This window comes from Hemitrygon akajei, chromosome 21, assembly GCF_048418815.1.
Source record: "Hemitrygon akajei chromosome 21, sHemAka1.3, whole genome shotgun sequence".
In the NCBI taxonomy this organism is placed as follows: Eukaryota; Metazoa; Chordata; class Chondrichthyes; order Myliobatiformes; family Dasyatidae; genus Hemitrygon; species Hemitrygon akajei.
The window spans coordinates 59,553,361-59,575,494 of record NC_133144.1 but is presented as its reverse complement, the minus strand read 5'-3'; the positions used below and the strand labels follow the sequence as shown (position 1 = coordinate 59,575,494).

Below are 22,134 nucleotides of genomic sequence, written 5' to 3'. Positions count from 1 at the left end.
AATTGAACTCTGAACTCCGGAAAGCCCTGAGCTGTAAAAGCATTACCTTAACTGTTATGCTATTGTGATCGTGGCAGCTCTCTTGTTTCAGACAGTGGTCATTATTGTCACAAGCACTGGGGTACAGTGAAGAGCTTTTGTTCATGTACCATCTAAAAGGTTATGAGTTCAAGTCACTACAATAGGGTTTGAGTCGTAAGACAGTGTCACTTTCAATGTTGAGCCACATTTCCGATGGAGCTGATGTTCCGTCCTTGTCGAGACGGAAGTCACTTACCACACAGCAGAGAGCTGTGGCCTAAATTTCTTTCTTGAAGTGGTCAGCTTTAACTGGGTTCTTTGTGGTTGCTATCCTCAAAGCAGCAGCTCAATGATACAGCTAACCAAGCAACAGGCTCACAGATCCAGCCCCTAGTGCTGTCTGTGTGGGGTTTACGGGTTCTCCCTGTGATCCCATGGGTTTCCTCTGGGTGTCCCAGACATGACGGCTGGAATGTAAATTGCCCCTAGTGTGTAATCAGGTGGTTGAATCTGGAGATGCTGTTGAGAGCGAGGGGAGAATTGCTGTGTATTTAATATTTTAGCAATATTTGTGTAACCTTGTATATATACTGGTTGATTAAGCATTCTTGCCAATAATTAATTACAGGTTAAATATAAAAATATACTAATTGCATATGTCATCACACTACCACTTAAAGTAAACTCTAAGTCAGATGCACATTTCTGACACCCATGACTTTGTTTGAATTAGTTTAATGTTTTGAAGTTCAGAACATAACTTTGGAAATGAGGGTGTGATTAGTTTTGGATTAACACACACGAAATGCTGGAGGAACTCAGCAGGCCAGGCAGTATCTATGGAGAGGAATAAACCATCTATGGGTCTTGGCCCAAATTGGTGACTGTTTATTCCTCTCCATAGATGTTGCCTGACCTGCTGAGTTCCTCCAGTGTTTTGTGCGTGTTGCTCTGGATTTCCAGCATCTGCAGAATCTCCGGTGTTTGTTATTTGTGCTGGGATGTTGGAAGTCTATGACTGATGATTAGTGTGGATACGACGGGCCAAAGGATTAGAGTCTGGGCTGCATTTAGCAACAGACCTGCAGTACAGGATCATCTGCATTATATAAATTCAAGTCATTTTAAATTATAAAATTTTCTTCTGAGAAGTCATTCCCACCAAAAGAATTCCTTAAAAAAATTATTAATACTACAGATAATTTGTCATATATACCAGGAAGGCAGTAGATCTTTTTTCATTCTTAGTACTAATAAGAGTCAAACTGCTGCTACTTACGTTTCTTCAGGCTGTCAAAGGCTATTCGCAGGGTGCTAAAGTGAAGAGGAAAATACATCATTAGTATGCACTTTGCAAGGAAGTTCTTTTTCTGGCTAATAAAGAACGTTCTTCATCACACTCAATAGGTCCCTTTGGAATAGGTGGTGAACGTAGATTGAACATTACCCACATCATTTGTTTTACAAGCTCTATAAAACATGAAACACTCAAGTCCCCGGTAGAAAGCTTTAGGGTTTGCACTTCACTGAGACCGAGTGCAAAGGTTCACACAGAGAGCTATTGTTGGAAATCTCCTTCGGAGAGCTGGCTACAGGAGATCCTCTCTGCCTGTCCGGTGGATGTTAAATCTCCAGTGAGATTGTTGTTGATATAGAAGAGGTAAATCACATAGCCAAGAGGTCCTTCTTGAAAAGGGACCAGAGTTCCTCAAGAACACTTCTCCACTGACTTTATAAAGTAAATACAGTGCAAAATAGTTATATGACCTTTGTTCTAAAGTACCAATATTATTGCACATGTGAATTTAACAATTTTATTCAACTTATGCAAGAAGTGCTTTCTTTAATTAGGGAAATCATAAAGTGAGGTCTACTCCACCACTTCATGGGTTATGGGTTAACAGGTGGTGGTGCTGATAAATACCTCCATTACCATCACATACATATCACCTACCCATCATTCCATGTACAATCAGTCCATGTACTGTACTTAACAATTACTTGTATATTGTGCTTTATAGGATTGCCTTTATATTGATATTTATTGCCTTTTTATTGTGTTCTTTATGCATATTTTTATGCTGCATTGGATCTGGAGTAACAATCAATTTGTTCTTTATATTCGCAGAGTGAAGAATGACAAACACTCTTGAATAATCAATGCTAGACATCTTGCTCCGAAGCTCCACGATTTATTGTTTTTAAGTTGCTTCATAAAGAATAAAGTATTGCTATCCTCTGGGTTACTGCTAGAAATGACAATTGCCCATCCTGCTCGACATCTAGAATGTTCAGCCGATTTTAATTTAATACTCTGTTATAGAAATGCAAATAGCTCATTTAGAAGGGCAAGGTGGTGGCACAGTAGCGTAGTGTTTAGTACATTGCTTTGTTGCACCAGCAATCTAGCAGTTGGGGTTCAGTTCTCACCATGGATCGTAAAGAGTATGTACGTTCTCCCCGTGACCGTGTGTGTTTCCTCCGGGTGCTCTGGTTTCCTCCCACACTCCAAAGACATATCGATTAACAGGTTTGTTGTTCACATTTGGACAGTGGGCTTATTGGGCCGGAAGGGCCTGTTACTATGCTGTATCTTTAAATAATTTTAAAAAATTAAAAAGGGGCAAGGCCATGGGTGGGGGTGGAAATTAGACAATGGGAGGAGGGGGGAAAACACAAATGCAGGAAGTTGTGGGTTTGTTCAGGATGCTCCAGTTCCTGTTCCCTTTCACATTCTGATGATATAGGGTTAGGGTTAGTAAGTTTTGGGCATGCTATTGTTAGTACCAGAAGCATGGTGACACTTGCGGGCTGCCCCAAGCACATCCTCATTGATTTGATTTGATGCAAATAACATGTGTCACTGGACGTTTCAACATACGTGTGACAAATAAAAATGACCTTAACCCAGGCAAATCCCAAACTGCTTCCTCATTCCAATGTAATCGGCCTTCCTGCTGACGATAGTGGGCTTTAGTGGGCTTTTAAATCTCCTGAGAATGAGGAAGGGGGAAAACTCCAAATACAATGCCCTTTTGAACTATTAACTACAGGAGACCCTTGTCCTAAACTTCTATAGATTATCACAGTACTCACAACCTTCTACAGATGCACTGTGATGAAGAGGGAAGATCAACAATGAATAGTTAAAACTGCCCAATCTATCACTGGCACCAGCCTACCCGTCACCACTGGTGCTGGAAAAAGGCCAGGAAAATCATGAAGGATCCCACCCACCCTGCCCATGGACTGTTAGACCCGCTCCCATCAGGGAAGAGGCTACGCAGTATCCACACCAGGACCACCAGACTCAAAAATCAGTTACTTTCCCCAAGTCAACAGGCTGATCAACAACTCCACCATAACAACCCCACCACCACTACTTTATCATTTCCTATCAGTCATTTCATGTACAGTCACACCTCTACCAAGTGTCACTTTAAGTACATACAATGGAACTATGTGTATCAGCTAATCTTAAGTATTTATATTTATTGTATTTTTTATGCTTATTATGTGTTTTATGTTTCATCGGATCTGGAGTGACAATAACTTCGCTCTTCTTTACACTTGTGTACTGACGTATGACAAGAAACTATTTTGAATCTTGATCTATGAATGGCTAACATTAAGTACAGGGATACGTTAGTTTACAACAACTGAGCCAAAGTGCAGATGAGAGAGCAGCTTGAGGGGCTCACTCTTTCTCTGAGATGAAACGTTGTATTTTGATCCATAATGGAACCACTGATCAACCTCAGATGCCCAGAGGTAGAACAGATCAATACATGACATTGATACATGCAGGCATTAATGATCTGGTGGTTTTTCAACAGCAATTTAAGCCGATTCCAGCTGTATCCAAACTATGCAAGCTGTATCAAGAACGAGGGTCGGTGATCTCCAAGGCTGGCGAGTGCTGGGTTTGGAGATCCAAGGTCAGTCGGCAGGTCCTGTGATCAGCGACTCTGGGGTCAAGTCCGGAGATTGTGGGCTGTAATCAGTGATTGCTGGGATTCAAACCCAGAGGTCGGTGATCTGAAGATCAAAGCGCGGAGGCCGAGGAACCGAGGTTGGTGAGTCCAACGGTTGAAGCCTCTGGGTTGGCTCCTCCACAGGTTAGAAGCTCAGTGTCTGCGATTCTGTGGTTTGGGCCTGGGACTGGAGGTCAGAGGCCAGGGGGTCAGCAGGTAGCCTGTCCTGGGGTTGGAGACCCAAGTATGTATGAATTGGTTGAGGTTGGGGGAAGAGGGGGAGAAAGGAGTTTGTTTTGTTGCTGTTGTTTTGTTTTATTGTTGTTATTTGTTTTATGTCAATGGTGTGTTGTTCTGCTAAACATGATGGGCATGCTCTGTTGCCACCAGAATGTGCAGCAACTCTTGTTGGCTGCCACCACCCACTCCCCCCCCACCACCACCACCCCTCCCTAAATTGTTTAGGTCGTTAATGCAAACTGCACATTTCGCTGTGTGTTTCAAAGTCCACGTGATAAATAAATATGAATCAAAAGTGCAGGTTGGAATTGAGAGAAGTCTGTACTGTGATGACGAATAACTCAAAATCATTGTTCACCGTGGACAGCCAATGTCCATTCATCCGGTCAGGTTGCTGAGAATAAGGAAGCCAGCCAGCTGATGTGTGTCTTCCTCTCCCTAAGTCAGGGGTGTCAAACTCATTTTAGGTCACGGGCCGGATTGAGCAAAATGCAACTTCATGCGGGCCAGATCAGTCGGACGCATGCGAATGCAGCTTTCGTTGCCTCCGTTTTTTCAGCCTGCTCTCATGTGTCTCAGTCTCTACTATAACTACAAAGTGTTTCACTTTACAAATTCCGTTTCTTATGAAGAAGACTGCCGAATAAACACTAAAAACCCTGAAAACCTGGTACCTGAATAAACTCAGCATTAGCCATATCATACGCCATAGGCGCTTCGATTACTGGGGCCAGCTTTAATAGTAATTAGATATTATCTCGCGGGCCAAAGATAATTCCACCGCGGGCTGGATTTGGCCCGCGGGCCTTGAGTTTGACATATATGCCCTAAGTAAACAGCACAGCCAAATTCTAAAATAAGAATCATTTCCAGTGTAGACTCAATACCATGAAACCATCTTGTCAAAGTATTCCCCTCCCAAGAAGTGGCATTCAAAGTGGCATACAGCCAGTACTTCAGCCCACAAATAGCTGTGCTAAATGAAACTTAATCTGATCTGCCTGCATACGATCCATATCCCTCCAATCTCTGCATATTCATGAGTCTAACAACCTCTCAAACACCATTATGACATCTGCTTCCACCAGTACCCCACTCCAGGCACCCAACACTCTCTGTCTATAAACTTTACCTTGCACATCTCTTTTAAACTTTTCCCCCTCACCCAAGATGCATTTTGTCCAGTATTAGATGTGTCAACTCTATCTATACCTCTTGCAATCTTATGAACTTCCGTCAGGTCTCGCCTCCCCTCCTTATAGCTCACACTGTCTAATCCAGGCAACACCCTGGAGAACCTCTTCCGTATCCTTTACAAGACACCACGGAAATTTAAGCTTCACTGATAATTACATCAGCAAGGGTGCACAGCAGCAACAAGAACACACTTAGGCCACTTCCATCTGATAAATAGCGGCAATGATCTACAAAAGTTGCAGTTTTGCATCTACAGACCTCCAAGAGGGCCACAACTTTGTCGTGGTTTGGAAGCTTGTGTGCCTCAGTGACCTGGAGAGCTACGTTTGTAGGAGTCGGGGTTTTATGCTTTGACTGTTGGTAGGGTCACATATGCTAAACAGATCAAAAGGTAGAGGCCAGACTAAGAGCGGCTCACCGGTCCTCCAGGTTTGGGGGTTCAGCTCAGGGCTAGCAACTCCGACCGGTAAAACAAAATTGTTACTGAAACAGCAACGAGGAATCCTTCTACATCTGAGTGTGACTGTACTGGTGACTCTCCACCCAGGACATGCATGACTGGCAGCAGTGAAAGCTGAGAAGCTACTGACATGATGAAGGAAACCCTGAACACTGCCAGAAATGGAGGACATTCAATGCTGCCCTAAACGCTAGCGGTGTAACAGGCAGAGGAAGAGAGAAGTATGTACAGAATCAATCCTTGCCTGTACGATGATACTTCTAAACCTGCAGTATACACTCAGTGGCCACTTTATTAGGTATGCCTGCATATCATGTGGCAGCAACTCAATGCATAAAAGCATGCAGAAATGGTCAAGAGGTTAATTTGTGGTTCAGACCAAAAATCAGGATGGGGAAGAAATACAATCTCAGTGCCTTTGACCATGGAATGATTGTTGGTGCCAGATGGGCTAGTTTGAGTATCTCAGAATCTGCTGATCTCCTGGGATTTTCATGCACAACAGTCTCTAGAGTTTACAGAGAATGGTTGAATAACCAATCAACATCTAGTGAGCAGCAGTTTTATGGGTAAAGGCACCTCATTAATGAGAGAGGTCAGAGGAGAATGGCCAGACCAGTTGAAGATGACAGGAAAGTGACAACAACTCCAATAGCTGCATGTTACAACAGCGGTGTGCAGAGGAGCATCTCTGAATGCACAACATATCAAACCTCAAAGTGGATGGGCTTCAGCAGCAGAAGACCACAAACATACACTCAGTGGTCAGAAGGTTCCTAATAAATTGGGAACTGAGTGTGTTTTCAGTATGGCCCAGTACTATTTTAAGCTTAGCAAGGTACTGGCATTTCATTCTTCCTTTTGAGTCTGATTTAACTATTTTCAGTGATTTATAAAAAAACATACTGAAGTGGTTGGAAACAGTTAACAAAAGAATTTCAACTACAGCGAAATTTCCATTGAATACCTCAAGGGGAGCTTGAACACATCACGCAGCTACTTGTTTGACATAAATAAGGTTTTTTTTTAACTAATTGTTTTTCTACTAACCCAAACTTAGCATGTGTATTTCCTACTGCATGATTTCAAATATCTTTAACCTTATACCAATCTTTTACTTTCACTTTGAGAGTGTGTGGAACACCCTGCCAGGGTGTGATGGTAAAGGCAGATACATTAGGGGCATTTAAGAATCTCTAAGATAGGCACATGGATGATAGGAAACTGGAGGGCTGTGTAGGAGGGAAGGGTTAGATTGATCTTAAGGTAGGTTAAAAAGGGCGGCAAAGCATGGTGGACTAAAGGGCCTGTACGGGGCTGTAGTGTTTAACGCTCTATGTTAACGTAGCTGTCAGCGTGATGTTATTACAGCTTGGGAGCGTGAGTGTTCAGAGTTCAGTTCAGGCGTCCTCTGAAAACAAGTTTGTACATCATTTTCCATGTGCATGTCGGTTTCCTCCGGGTGCTCCAGTTTCTTCCCACAGTCCAAAGACGTACTGGTTACTAGGTTCATTGGCCACTGTGATTTATCCCGTGATTAGACTAGGGTTAAGATGATAAGTTGCTGAGCAGCTCAGCCTGAAGGATGGGAAGGGCCTGTACGTCTAAGTATAATAAAATTAATATTAATCTGGGGTACTAGGTAAGTAATAAATATGGAATAAAAGGTAATTTTCAAAGGTTCCACAAAATGGTAATTCAGCATCATCCATTCAAGGAACCCATTTTTCCCCCCCCAAAGATTTGGGAAAGAATTTTTCCAGAAGTTTTTTTCTTGAAGTCTAACCTTGCTTTTTTTTGGTCTTTTTTCTGTTAGTTTGGTGGGTGGTGTACAAGACACAAGAGTGTGTAAAGCTTATTATTTAAACCTTCTAATATATTGTATGTCAACCTGTCTGAAGAATCACATGGCCTGCTGGAGAAACGTGACAGCAACTAATGGAACTTTGCGGTTCCTATTTTACTATTAGTTTTATTGTCTATTGATCCAGATGAGTAATAACACAGAGGGAAGTCAACAGTCTCGGTTAAGTCACAATCAGCATTTTGAGTACAAATTAGATGCAGACAAAACAAATTTAAGATGATTGCTGTCACAGGCATATATACACATGGTGTAAATGCTGTGAAAGTTAGCTTTTTGCAGCAGCAAAAATTATAAAATTAACATAAATTATACATTAAAGAAGGTTCACATGTCTATCAAAACATACAGCAAAATGTATTGTTGTGCATCAACAACCAACACAATCTGAGGGTGTGTTCCATTGAGAGTAGGGGAGATTCAAACAAGAGGACATGAGTTGAGAGTTAAGGGGCAAATGTTTAGGGGTAACATGAGGGGGAACTTCTTTACTCAGAGTGGTAGCTGTGTGGAACGAGCTTCCAGTAGAAGTGGTAGAGGCAGGTTCGATATTGTCATTAAAAAAAAAATTGGATAGAAAAGGAATGGAGGGTTATGGGCTGAGTGCAGGTATGTGGGACTAGGTGAGAGTAAACGTTTGGCACGGACTAGAAGGGCCAAGATGGCCTGTTTCCGTGCTGTAATTGTCATATGGTTATATGTGCGGGGGCAGCCCACAAGTGCTGCCATGCTTCCAGGACCAACATAGCGTGCCCATAGCTCACTAATCCAAACCCGTACGTCTTTTTGGAATTTGGGAGGAAACCAGAGTACCCAGAGGAAACCCACACAGTCACAAGGAGAGCATAAAAGCTCCTCACAGACAGTGGTGCGATTTGAATCCTAAACTTCAAAGTACAAGTTCAAAGTAAATTTATTTAGTAATCTCACTGCCAGGGCTGATCCTACACACTTCATACAGTTTGCTCAGAATGACGTTATTGGACACCATTGAGATAAGAGCAATCCAGCCATCATTCTTGCACTGAAACATGAGTGGCGGCACGCTGGCCTAGCAGTTAGCATTACGCACAACAGCATGAGCAATAGTGCCCGGGTTTCAAATCCCACTGTTGCCTGTAAGGAATTTGCACATTCGCCCTGTAACTGCATGGGTTTCCTGCAAGTGTCCTGGTTTCCTCCCACATTCCAAAAATAAAAATTCACAAGGTTAGGGTTAGTAATTGTGGGCACGCTATGTTGGTGCTGGAAGTATGGTGGCACTTGCAGGCTACCACCAGAACATCCTCGAACTGTGCTGGCTGTTGATGCAAACCAACACATTTCACTGCATGTTCGATGTATTTGTGAGAAGTAAAGCTAATCTTTAAAAGAAATGTATCACCGGAAAACACCACATCTTGAGCAACAATACCCTTGCACTGAGTATAGAATTGGTGCTGTATTGAAACTGCAGCCAAGTGAAACCATGCAGGTTTAAGACTCCAGCCAGGCACACAACCCTGATATTTTTTCCATTGTTATACTGCAGTAAACTAACAAGAATAGAGAATTGAGCTTGTCAAGAAAACTGTAAGAATGGGGTTGGGGTATAAAGAGTGTGCCCTATGTCTGCTTAGAGTCATAGAGCACTACAGCACAGAAACAGGCCATTGGGCCCATCCAGTCCATGCTGAACTATTGCCATTAGGACTCCCTAGTCCCATTGCCCTACACCCGAACCATAGCCCTCCATACCCCTCCCATTCATGTACCTATCCAAACTTCTCTTAAATGTTGAAACTAGTCCATGCTGAACTATTCCACATCCTCTCTACACTCTGAGTAAAAAAGTTGCCCCTCATGTTCCCCTATCCCCCTTAACCCATGACCTCTAGTTGTAGTCTCACCCAGCCTCAGTGGAAAAAGCCTGCATGCATTTACCCTATCTATACCCATTGTTAAATATAAATGATTTTGAACAACTTTGACAGTAACAAGCCCACTTCTTCATCAGTTACGTCATTTCCTATTTTGCTGCAGCAATAACCACAAGCTGTTCTAACAGTTGCTTTTATAGCACTTAAGGCAGGAAATGAACACATGCTTTGCTAAGAAATGTTCTGCTGCAAATGAGTCAATCTTTTTTTTTAAATCAAGGTGCTAATTAACAATTTAAATAAAGCCCATATTTACTTGGAGAGACTTGAACAAAATGCTTTCGAGTCTTGAGGATCACAAAATTAGAATCAATCTATTCAATCTTACTGCACCTGACCAGTTGTTCCTACAAAGACAAGAAAATTACCTCATCTAATGCTTGCTTAAGTCCTAATTGAACCACTTATAATCATACAAAACATAATTGTTATTAAACTTCAGATCTTTGGCTAGGAAATATTTGCAGATTAAAACTTGATTATCACTTTTTGAAATGAAGGGACAGTTTTACCCGCTTGCCACTTTTCCATCACTCTTGTCCACTAGCCCTCCAATCGGCAAAGGACTGGGAGGGTGACATGGTGGCATAACGCTCAGCACAAGGCTTTACAGCGCCTACGATCGTGGTTCAATTTCTGCTACTGTCTGCTAGGAGTTTGGAAGTCCTCCCCATGACTGCATAGGTTTCCCCCAGGCCGGTAGAGTTGTAAATTGTGTGGATGGCTGTTGTAGATTATAATGGGACATTGACAGGATGCAAAAATGGGCTGACAAGAGGCAGATGGAAATCATCCCAAAAAAATGTGGTTCACTTTGTAAGGCCAAATTTGAAGGCAGAATGCAGGGTTAATGGCAACATTTTTAACAGTGTGGAGGAACAGAGGGATCATGGGGTCCTCACCCTTAAATCCCTCAATGATGCCACTCAAGTTGATAGGGTTGTCAAGAAGGTGTATGGTATGTTGGCTTACATTAGTCAGGGCACTGAGTTCAAGAGCCGAGAGCTCTACGAAGCCCTGGTGAGTTCTGGTTGCCTCATTACAGGAAGGATGCGGAAACTTTAAAGAGGAGACTTACCAGGATGTTTCCGGGATTAGAGAGCATGTCTTATCAGGATAGGTTGAGTGAGCTAGGGCTTTTCTCTTTAGAGCAAAGGAGGATGAGATGTATAATATGACAAGAGCTATAGATCGAGTGGGTGGAAATGGCTAATACTAGAGGGCATCATTTTAAGATGATTGGAGGAAAGTACAGGGGCTGTCAGAGGCAAGATTTGTTTTAAACATAGAGAGTGGTGAGCACATGGAACACACTACTGAGGGAGGTTGCACAGGCAAATTCATTAGGGACATTTAGCAGATTCTTAGACTGGCACATAGATGACAAAAAAAATGGAGGACCATGTCGGAGGGAAGGGTTAAATTGATCTTGGAGTTGGTTAAAAGGGCCGAAGGGCCTGTACTGAGCTGGAACGTTCTATGTTCTCTGAAAGTGATGATTCATCTACCACTGGATTCACGTAATGCATCGTCCCTTAGCTGACGTCCCACTGTTTATCAAATTTCATCAGAAGAACAAGGTGGTTCCTCAATTTCTGATCATCTTTCTAAGGTTAAAAAAAAGCTCTCCAGTTTTAAAATATGGTGGCAGACTAAAGCTATTGGAAAGGCACCAATCTCAGTTTAGATGCATTAACCAACTCCAATAGATCTGTATCTCTTACTTCAGCTCCATTTGACCCCCGGCCTTCCGTGCGATGTGCATTAGCTCCTTTCCGTACTTCTCTTCTGCTATTGCCCTGTGCAAAGTAGACAACAAGTATTTCACACTCACACATCAAACAATAATATTGGCTTATTATAGTCACATGTACCAAGATACAGTGAAGACAGCAAGACAGTCTGTGGACTCACTTTCAAGGATACAACACATGTGGTGACATATCTGTACTCTGATAATAAATTTACTTTAGACTTTTGAACTTCAATACAGCCCAAGTCATTACACAGTGCTTTGAAAAAGAGTTTAATTTTGTAATAGTAGAGCAGCTTACAACAAGTCGCCAGACTCTGACGCCTTCTTGCATTGAGCTTCTATTCTTCTAGTACTCAGTACTCATTGACAATCTGTTATTTGTTCAAGTTTTAATTATCATTCAACCATACAGTAAGCAAAACATCATTCCTCCGGGGTCAATGTGCACGGCACAATACATGTACAGTCACACACAGCACATGTGGTTACAGTACAACATGCAGTCACACTTGTCCAAGTCCCTGAGCAGCATGGCCTGAAGATTGATGGTGCATGGGATGTTGTTCTTTATGTTGCAGGGAAGGGGCAAAAAACCACACAGATCAATGTAGACAGTTTAAAACAGGGCATCTCAGTCAGTGACCAAGGATAGTGGATGAGTTAGTTCTGGATAGTCTTTAAATAAGTTTAGGTATGTTGACAGCCAGTGACATGAGGGCAAACAGGACAGGAGGAGTCACACCTGGAGTGAGCTCTGACAGAGATGAAGCTGGGGGGAGGGTAGTGGGCAAAGTCAGCGGTACACAACAGGAGGAACCGGACCTGGTCACCAAAGTTCAGCCTGAAGTTAAACTGCCAGTGGCAAGTTGACCAGGGAAAGGGAATTTAGTCCATAGGTGAGGAACAGATCCCAATATTTAAGGGAGAAATATTTAAGGGAGAAAACTACAACTCATTCAGATTGGGACAGACAAGGAGATGGTGGTGGACTTTAGGAGATCTAGGCCTCATATGGAGCCAGTGATCATTAATGGAGAATGTGTGGAGCAGGTTAAGACCTACAAGTATCTGGGAGTACAGTTAGACGAGAAGCTAGACTGGACTGCCAACACAGATGCCTTGTGCAGGAAGGCACAGAGTCGACTGTACTTCCTAAGAAGGTTGGCGTCATTCAATGTCTGTAGTGAGATGCTGAAGATGTTCTATAGGTCAGTTGTGGAGAGCGCCCTCTTCTTTGTGGTGGCGTGTTGGGGAGGAAGCATTAAGAAGAGGGACGCCTCACGTCTTAATAAGCTGGTAAGGAAGGCGGGCTCTGTCGTGGGCAAAGTACTGGAGAGTTTAACATTGGTAGCTGAGCGAAGGGCGCTGAGTAGGCTACGGTCAATTATGGAAAACTCTGAACATCCTCTACATAGCACCATCCAGAGACAGAGAAGCAGTTTCAGCGACAGGTTACTATCGATACAATGCTCCTCAGACAGGATGAAGAGGTCAATACTCCCCAATGCCATTAGGCTTTACAATTCTACCGCCAGGACTTAAGAACTTTTTAAAAGCTATTATGAATGCTTTTTGAGATAGTGATTTAGATGCATATCATATTTTTTTACTGAGTTAAGTATTGTATGTAATTAGTTTTGCTACAACAAGTGTATGGGACATTGGAAAAAAGTTGAATTTCCCCATGGGGATGAATAAAGTATCTATCTATCTATCTATCTATCATAAGATATGATGGGGTAAAGTTAGTATTTGGAGGAGGAACTAGCTGAGGAAATTTTGTTCTTCCCATCACACCCCTCCCATCACAGTACAGGGGAGCAGGGGGTGGGAGGTGTTGAATTTTTTTCCCTGAAGGTATGGGAGGGGGAAAACCACTATCATGTATTTGGGCAGCACCGATGTCTGCAAGGAGTTTGTACGTTTTCCCTGTGATCACATACGTTTCCTCCAGGTGCTCCAGTTTCCTCCCTGACTCTAAAGAAGTTCGTCAGTAGGTTAATTGGTCACATGGGTGTAATTAAGCAGCATGGGCTGGTTAGGTCTAAACAGTATTTTACCATGCTGTATCTCTCAATAAAGATGAAAGTAACTTGTCATTTTTTTTTGTAATTTTTTTAATTGCAGTTTTTATTTGTAAAGACAGAGAACTGTGAAGCTCCAGAAAAGCCAGTCCATATGGAAAGTCTCAACTCGAAACACTGACGCTGCCTGACTCCCAGCTGCTGCTGTTTAAGGCTGTCACCCCTATGGGGGGCAAAGGCCGCAAACAGCAGCTCGCCAGAGTGCTCTGTCCTGGGCACGTGTAGCCCATCTATACATCTTCAAGGCAAAGATCCTTCCTCTCCCAGGGATGGGGTCCCTGGAGCTTCTGCTGGCGTTCCTGCAGCTTTGCTCCCTTTGGACTGTGGGAGGAAATTGGAGCAGCTGGAGGAAACCCAAGTGGTCACAGGGAGAACGTACAAGCTCCTTACTGACAGTCGTGGGAATTGAACCCGCGTCCTTGGCACTGTAATGGCAGTACACTATTATTCTGCCGCCCTATGGGGAACTCAGTGGCAGCTTCCATTTGCTCCAAGCCACAGTTATTTGGGGGTGGCTTTCGCATGATTAAAGTATTTGCCTCAGTGGAAACTCATCTCACCTCAGTTTCAGAAGTTCCTCCACGTCCTTGCACATTCTTCGGCCTTCCCGTAACCGCTCCAGTATAACCTCATGCCCGACGTAACTGGTAAACTCTGGGCACTGTGAAATAAATGTAAGGCAAAGGACTTACAACATTTCCTCTCCAGGTGCCCTTCAGCGTCATCACACCCCAAATCTGTACTCACACAGTTTTGCAATCTAGACGCTCATCTGGCTGGTTTTTCAGCCCATTTCAGTGGTCTCAGCTCTGCCTTTCCTCCCAGACTGGTCAAACTTACTAAATTGGGACAGTGTGCAATACCAACTAGCACAGAAGTACCCAATTTCAAATTAAGTATTGCTACACAGATACAAAATTGAAGGCACAGTTTAAAATTAACCATTTGTTGGATCACAGGGCATAGCAGCTTGGTATGACAATAGCTCTGCCCATGACCTCAAGAAACTGCACTGAGTTGTGGACACGGTTCAGCACATCATGGAAACCAGCCACCCCTCCTTGGCGTCTGCCTACACTTCCCGCTGCCTCGGTAAAGCAGCCAGCATTATCAAAGGCCCTAACCACCCCAGACTCTTCCCTCTTCCATTAGGCAGAAGATACAAAACCCTGAAAGCACATACCACCAGGCTCAAGAGCATCTTCTGCCCTGCTGTTGTAAGACTATTAAATGGTTCCTTAACATGACGAGGACTCTTGACCCCACAGTCTAGCTGCTACACTTTGTTCTGTGTTCTGTTTTTGTTTTACCTTAAGGTGAATTCCTTAATGCACTGTCGTAATAAATTGATTTGTAAGATCAGTATGCAGGACAACTTTTCATCATATCTCAGTACATGGAACATAGAACAAATATGCAACATAACAAGCTTTACATAGAATACTACGCAAAAGCCTTTGGTATATACATGTATCTAGGGTGCCTAAGACTTTTGAAAAGTGCTGTATTTGTCAACCTGGAGCGCAGAGCTAATTGGTAAATTTGGCGGGAGCAAAGGATGTTGGGACATCCTTTGGGTGTGCGACAGGTGACAGAGAAGGAGTCCCAGGGGGCATGAGACACCAGACACGGTCATTTGATTCCAAACAATTGGTTAATTGATCATTACAGAATGTCTCTCTGATGCTTCCCGCTCTCTCCCCTCTCCCTTACCCTTTTCCCAACCATGATTCTCCTTCTCCCTGCCCCCTCCCCACTCTCAGTCCACACTAGAGACTTATATCAGAATCAGGCTTCTCATCACCCATTATTGTCATGATTTTTTTTTGCTTTGCACCTAATTGTTTGCCAACACTGAACTTTTTCTGTAATGGTAGCACTCCAGTATGCATTCTGTTATTGTTATCCCTTGTACTACCTCAATGTGCTGATCTGATTAAATGTTCTGTAAGGACATAAGGACAGCATATATAAAGAAAGTTTTTCACTGTACCTTAATACATGTGACCATACCAAACTAATATGCATTAAGATCCCAAAAGCTCAAATGCCTTCTATGTTCGCTTTAACCACCAGAACAGGGGGTGAACCATCACGCACCCCAATGTCTCCCGATGATCCTTTGGTCTCAGCATCTGAGGATGACTTGCAGGCTGCCTTCAAGAGAGTGAATCCAAGGAAAGTATTTGGTCCGGACGGAGTACCTGGCTGACCAACTGGCTGGTGTGTTCACGGATATCTTCTACCTCTCACTCCGGCAGTGTGGTACCCACCTGCTTCAAGCAGGCTTCAATCACGTCAGTGCCCAAGAAGAGAGTGATAACCTGCCTCATCGACTATCGCCCAGTGGCACTTACATCCACAGTGATGAAGTGCATTGAGAGGCTGGTGTTGATGCTTATTGGCTCCTGTCTGAGTGGTGATTTGGTTCCACTCCAATTTGCCAACCAAAGCCACAGGTCTACAGCAAATGCCATCTCATTGGCTCTACACACAACCCTGGAACATCTGGACAGCAAAGGTGCATACATCAGGAAACTAAAACTAATCTGTAAACTCCAAGACCAGGGTCTCAATAACCTCTTGTGCAATTGGATCTTAGATTTCCTTACTTGTAGACACCAGTCAGTTCAAATTGGCAAAAAAATCTCTTCACAATCTCCATCAGCACAGGAGCACCACAGGAAGTGTGTTTAGCTCCTGCTCTACTTGCTTTACACCCATGACTGTGTGGCCAAGTAAAGCTCCAACACCATATACAAGTTTGCTGATGATGCTACTGTTGTGGGCTGTATCAGAGGATGAAACAGCATATAGGAAGCTGAGTGGTGTGATAACAACAACCTCTCACTCAATGTCAGCAAGACCAAGGAACTGATTGTAGACTTCAGGAGAGGGAAACCAGAGGTCCCTGAGCCAGTCCTCACCAGAGGATCAGAAGTGGAGAGGGTCAATGACTTTAAATTCCAGGGTGTCACTATCTCACAGGACTTGTCCTGGATCCATCATATAAAGATAATTGCAAATGTAATGCCTTGGTTAAGATTTCTACTGCTATGCTGCGAGGTATTTTTATTTTAGCTGTTTTCTGCAAAAGCAGTGTGCCCTGTTAGTAAGAGTGTTTTGGCTTTGGCTAAAGATAAGGAGCCATGTTGTACAACTTCAGAATATTGTGTCAGCCAATTAAGATTGTATTGTGTTGTAACTCTCTGCTCTGTGGGATACTATGGGAGATTCAAGAGAGTTGGGCAGGATCAGCTTTCTGAAGGATAGTAGTCTGGTTTGGGGTCTTTTGGCGGAAGGTGCAGAGAGAAGAGCACCAGGGAAGGCCCTTAGAGGATCTCACCCAAAGGGGAGACCCTAATGCAAGGAGTGCTTTGTGACATGAAGGATTCCAAGAAGGCAAGTTCTACCTGTGGTTGGTGATGGGAATTCAGCGCCGTGAGTAAAGCGATAGACCCAGCTACTACGGAGACGAGTGCAGTTGATGTGCACACTTAGACTGGTTTAACTGTAACGGGCCCTTTTATCTTTCTTTCCTTTTCCTTTGCTGTTTGATAAAGTGGAAAAATCGGTAAATATACTTCCTTTATAATTTTATGCTGGTGTACGAGCTATCATTTCTGGAGACCGATAATTATGTATGGGCAGGATTTACACAGTATTCACCGCAATCAATTGGAACATCCCAACTTTCCTGACTGGTTGACCCCAAATCACACCGAGCCTAGACGTGCATTGCTTATGAAAGGTGGCCTCCTTGCTGCTGAGTCACGTGGCTGTTAGCAGAGTTAGCTAATGAGCCAAGATTGTATATGAGCCCGGTGAGAGGGTTGCTTTTGCAGGGACTCACCTGGGATTCGGGTGCTCTGTGAATGCTGTATAAGGATTGATTAAACGGTTTATTTGTTTGTTTAAGCCAGTGTTTGTGGAAAGTGAGGTACACTGTAATTAAGGTACTTTATTATGGATGCCGTGGGGATTAAGGTTTGGTGCAATTCAAAGATGATACCCACAGCAATGCTTGTGTTGTGAGCAGGGTGAATGTTCGAATTCCCAACAAACTGCTACTTAGAGTGCTGAATTCCAGAAAAGTATTGGGAAAAGTTACACTGATTGAACGGTCTTTTGACAAATCAGCTGGTAAGGAAGTCCTGTTAGTCCAGACTACCAGTGATGTGGCTGAAGTTATACTGCCTGATAAGATAGGGGCGCCTGGAGAGGTGGGGCCATGGGCAGTCCATATTTTTAGAGAAAGGGGGAATGTCGCTGAGGTTGAAGAGTTTGAAGACAAGTTGTATGTAGCTGAGGGTGAAGATTTTAAAGATAAGTTGTTCTCATTTCTGCGGAGTGAAAGAAAGGAGTTGTCTGATATGAAAGGTCTAATAAGTCCTTCAGCTGTTGATTTAAATTCTGAGCTGGTCTCGGCTATGATTGAATACTGGGTGAACAAATAGTTTTGGGGTACTGCAAGACTGTGTCTTTGCTGTTGCTTTGCTGCACGCTTGAGTGCTCGGCGGTGGGTGCCGATGCTTTTTTTTGCTGCTGGGGGAGGGGGGCATCATTGCTTGCTGCCACTTATGTGCGGGGGGGAAGCTGGGGGGGGCTTTGGGGTTCTAACGTTCAACTGTCATTCATTCTTTGGGGGCACTCCTCTGTTTTTGTGGATGGTTGCAAAGAAAAAGCATTTCAGGATGTATATTGTACACACTTCTCTGACATTAAATGTACCTTTGAAACATCAGTCAACTATGTCAGACACAGTCTCTCAGGATGGAGTGGCTAAGGATCTGTCTAAGATACGGGTGGTAACCACATGGCCAAAGCCCAAGAATATGAGTGCTGTATGCTCATTCCGTGGATTCTGTGTAGACTGGAGATTTGTGAAGGACTACTCCAGCATAGGGCACCCCTTGAATCAACTTCGGTGTGGATACCCTCCCTTGGGGAAGAAAGGGAGGAAACGAAAGAAGGCAGCAAGGTTTATCTTAGCCTTTCGGAGCCTTTTGGGGAAAGATGGGATGCAAAGTGTGAAGAGGCATTTCAGCTGCTGAAAGAGTTGCTGACTAAAGCACTTGTGCTGGCCTTTGCAAACCCCCAGTTGCTGTATGTACTGGATACAGATAATAGCCATGAGGAATTAGATGGTGTTCTATATCAGGACCAAGGTAAAGGTACCTGTTGCTTTTGTAAGATGGAATCAGTCACCATCCAAACAAAACTACCCTACAAACAAATTGGAGTTTTTGACATTGAAATAGGCTGGGGTGGGTAAGTTCAGTGACTACACGCTGCCAAGTTCAAGGTGAGAATTGATGACAATCCACTACCTTATAGCTGGACCTCAGCAAAGTTGGATGCCACAGGTCATCGCTCATTGGCGGCGCTGTGTGCTTTTGACTTCAGCCTTAAATATTGGCAAGTGAGCCGGATGCTGATGCGGATGCATTGTCACGATGTTCACTTGAGGTGCCAGAACTGGACAGAGAGGGCATTCCTGCCACTGGTGTTAAAGCAATGTGCCAGTTTTCCACGGAGGGGAAATCAGAGCCAAGCTATGGTTTGATAGAGCTCTGAATCATTTAGGAGCTTCTAGCCGTGCCATTCCACAAGCTTATTGCAACTTGATCACTCTGGATATTAAACAGTTGCCCACCTTGAGCTCTGTGGAATTGGCAGCAGCTCAGAAAGAAGACCCTTCTGTAGTCAAAGGGTATATATCCCCAAGTTGAGAAGACAAAACACCCTACCATACCCATACCGATGAGGGAATGGGACAAACTGGAATTTTACACAGGGTCACATCTCCTCCAGACAGACCTCAGCATTCCCAGTTAGTTTTGCCTGAGAAGTACTGAGGATTCTACTAAAGTCACTTCATGATGATTTAGGTCATTTGGGGTTTGACAAGACCTACTGATTGGTCCAAGATCGGTTCTATTGGCCCCGAGTGAAGCCTGAGGTCGAAGAGTACTGTAAGTCGTGCATCAGATGTATTCAGGGGAAGACGCCGCCTACAAGAGTTGCTCCATTATTTCATTTACAAAGTTCGACACCACTTGATTGAGTGTTTATGGATTTCCTTTCCATGAAGCCTGATTCCAGTAACATTGCAAATATCTTGGTCATCACAGATCACTACACCAGATATGCTCAAAGCCTTCCCCAAGAGGATCAGGAGCATCGACAGTTGTCAAAGTGTTATTCTGTTCATTATGGCCTCCTGAGAACGATACACAGTAATCAGGGAAGGGATTTTGAGAATCAGCTCATACGTGAATTACTGAGCATGCTTGAAGCTGAGAAGTCATATCATGCCATATCACCCTCAGGGTGATCCTCTGCCTGAAGGTTTAACTGGACATTGCTAGACACACTTGGAACCTTGGATACCAATAAAAAGAACAAATCGAGCCAGCATATTGGGCATTTGGTACACTGCTACAACTGTACACAGAATGAAGCTACTGGATACTCGCCATACTATTTGATGTTTGGATGTGAAGTGAGATTACTTGTAGATCTGTTTTGGAACTGGCAGTGAAGACTTGCCACAGAAGATGTATCTCACGTGACATGAGGAAAAAACTGCAAAAAGCTTAAGAGCTAGCAGCAGCTTCTGCTACCAAGAAAAACTAAGGAAACAAGAGGAGATATGATCAAAAGATTAGGTTCTCTCAACTGATGCCTGGGGACAGAGTGTTAATAAGAAATCTAGGACTACCAAGAAAGCATAAGTTGACTGACTGCTGGGTGTCTATGCCTTACGAAGCAGAGAGCCAGATGCCAAATTTGCCAGTTTTCTGGGTGAAGTCAGAGGATAGAAATGGTCCTGTCAAAACTCTCCATTGGAATCACCTTTTCAAGTCAAGTCAAGTCAAGTGCCCCAGGGCAGGGAGTACATGTTGGCTTAGAGCCTGACACTGAACCTATACCTGGTAGAACTCTGCACAGAAGGAGGAGAGCAGAAAGGCAATAAGCTGACAACAGTTTGATTTCAGTGGAAAGACTCGAAGAGGAACCAACCCCTGAATACTGTACAGACTCAGAGGATGAGGAAATGGGGAATGCTTTACCATAGGCAAACTCCCTAAAAACTGATTAAGAGATGCCTGAATATCCCAGCCCTGATTTATATATGGAGGTGGGGGGAGTGCCAATGGACAGTCAAACATGATAATAGACAGTGAGGGGAAAATGGGCTCCAATACAACTGGGGATGAAGTGGAGTTCAATCCCGTGGCGGGGGGACCTGAGCCAGCAGAAGGTATTAATTATAAACAGAAGGAAGCTTCCCTAAGGAGACAGAAATGGTCACAAGGAGTGGTTGAAGATGAGATCAGAAGGTCTCAGAGAGTCAAGAAATCCCCAAGATAGGCTGGCATATGATGTACTGGGGAAACAGAGTATTGCGTCCATCCCATAAGTGAGGTATGTTACAAATGGACTAGGGACCCTGAAATCAATAGATTCATCTGAATAGTGTATTATTAATAATAGCTTAATAACTTTCAAAGTCATGTGGACATGACTATTTTTGGTGGGGGGAGAATATAATGCTCTGGTTAAAATTTCTACTGCTATGCTGTGAGGTGTTTTTATTTTAGTAGTTTTCTGCAAAAGCAACTGCTAGTAAGAGTGTCTTGGCTTTGCCTGAAGATAAGGAGCCATGTTGGCCAACTTGGGACTGTTACATCAGCCTATCAGGATTGTCTTGGCACGTGTTGTAACTTTCTGCCTAGTGGGATACTATGGAAGATTCGAGAGAGCTGGGCGGGATCAGCTTTCTGAAGGCCAGTAGTCTGGTTTGGGGTCTTTGGCGGGAGGTGCAGAGAGAAGAGCACCTTGGAGGATCCCACCCCAAGGAGAGACCCTAATACAAGGAGTGCTTTGTGACATGAAGGATTCCAAGAAGGCAAGTTCTACCTGTGGTTGGTGATGGGAATTCAGCGCTGTGAGTAAAGCGATAGACCCAGCTACTACGGAGACGAGTGCAGTTGATGTGCACATTTAGACTGGTTTAACTGTAACGGGCCCTTTTATCTTTCTTTCCTTTCCCTGATAACTGTTTGATAAAGTTGAAAAATTGGTAAATATACTTCCTTTATAATTTGTTGCTGGTGTGCAATCTATCATTTCTGGAGACCGATAATTATGTATGGGCAGAATTTACACAGCTTTCACTGCAATCAATGTTCCTTAAATGGAACATCCTAACTTTCCTGATTGATTGAACACCAAATCACACTGAGCTTAGATGTGTATTGCTAATGAAAGGTGGCCTCCTTGCCGCTGAGTCACGTGGCTGTTAGCAGAGTTAGCTAATGAGTCAAGATCGTATATGAGCCCCAGTGAGAGGGTTGCACAAAAAAAGCACAATAGTGCTCTACTTCCTTAGGAGTCTGCAGAGGTTTGGCATCTCATCAGAAACTTTGGCAAACTTCTATAGACGTGTGGTGGAAAGTGTGCTGATTGGCTGCATTATGGCCTGGCATGGGAACAGAAAATCCTACAGAAGGTGGTGGATTCGGCCCAGCACATCACGGGTAAAGCCTTCCCAGCCATTGAGCACATCTTCATGAAATGTTGCCACAGAAAAGGAGCATCCATTATCGAAAT

At 43.6% G+C, this 22,134-nt stretch overlaps 1 protein-coding gene across 3 annotated transcripts in view; it reads right to left on the bottom strand.

Moving 5' to 3' along the window:
* Window positions 1–22,134, bottom strand: part of pstpip1a (proline-serine-threonine phosphatase interacting protein 1a) — a 113,707-nt gene that overhangs the window by 60,685 nt on the left and 30,888 nt on the right. For all 3 annotated transcript variants that reach the window (XM_073025533.1, XM_073025534.1, XM_073025535.1), the window contains exons 2-4: window positions 14,076–14,176; window positions 11,400–11,474; window positions 1,301–1,335 (exon numbers count right to left, since the gene is read on the bottom strand). In XM_073025533.1, coding sequence (XP_072881634.1) covers window positions 1,301–1,335; window positions 11,400–11,474; window positions 14,076–14,176 — 211 coding nt within the window. The remainder of the gene's footprint in view (window positions 1–1,300; window positions 1,336–11,399; window positions 11,475–14,075; window positions 14,177–22,134) is intronic.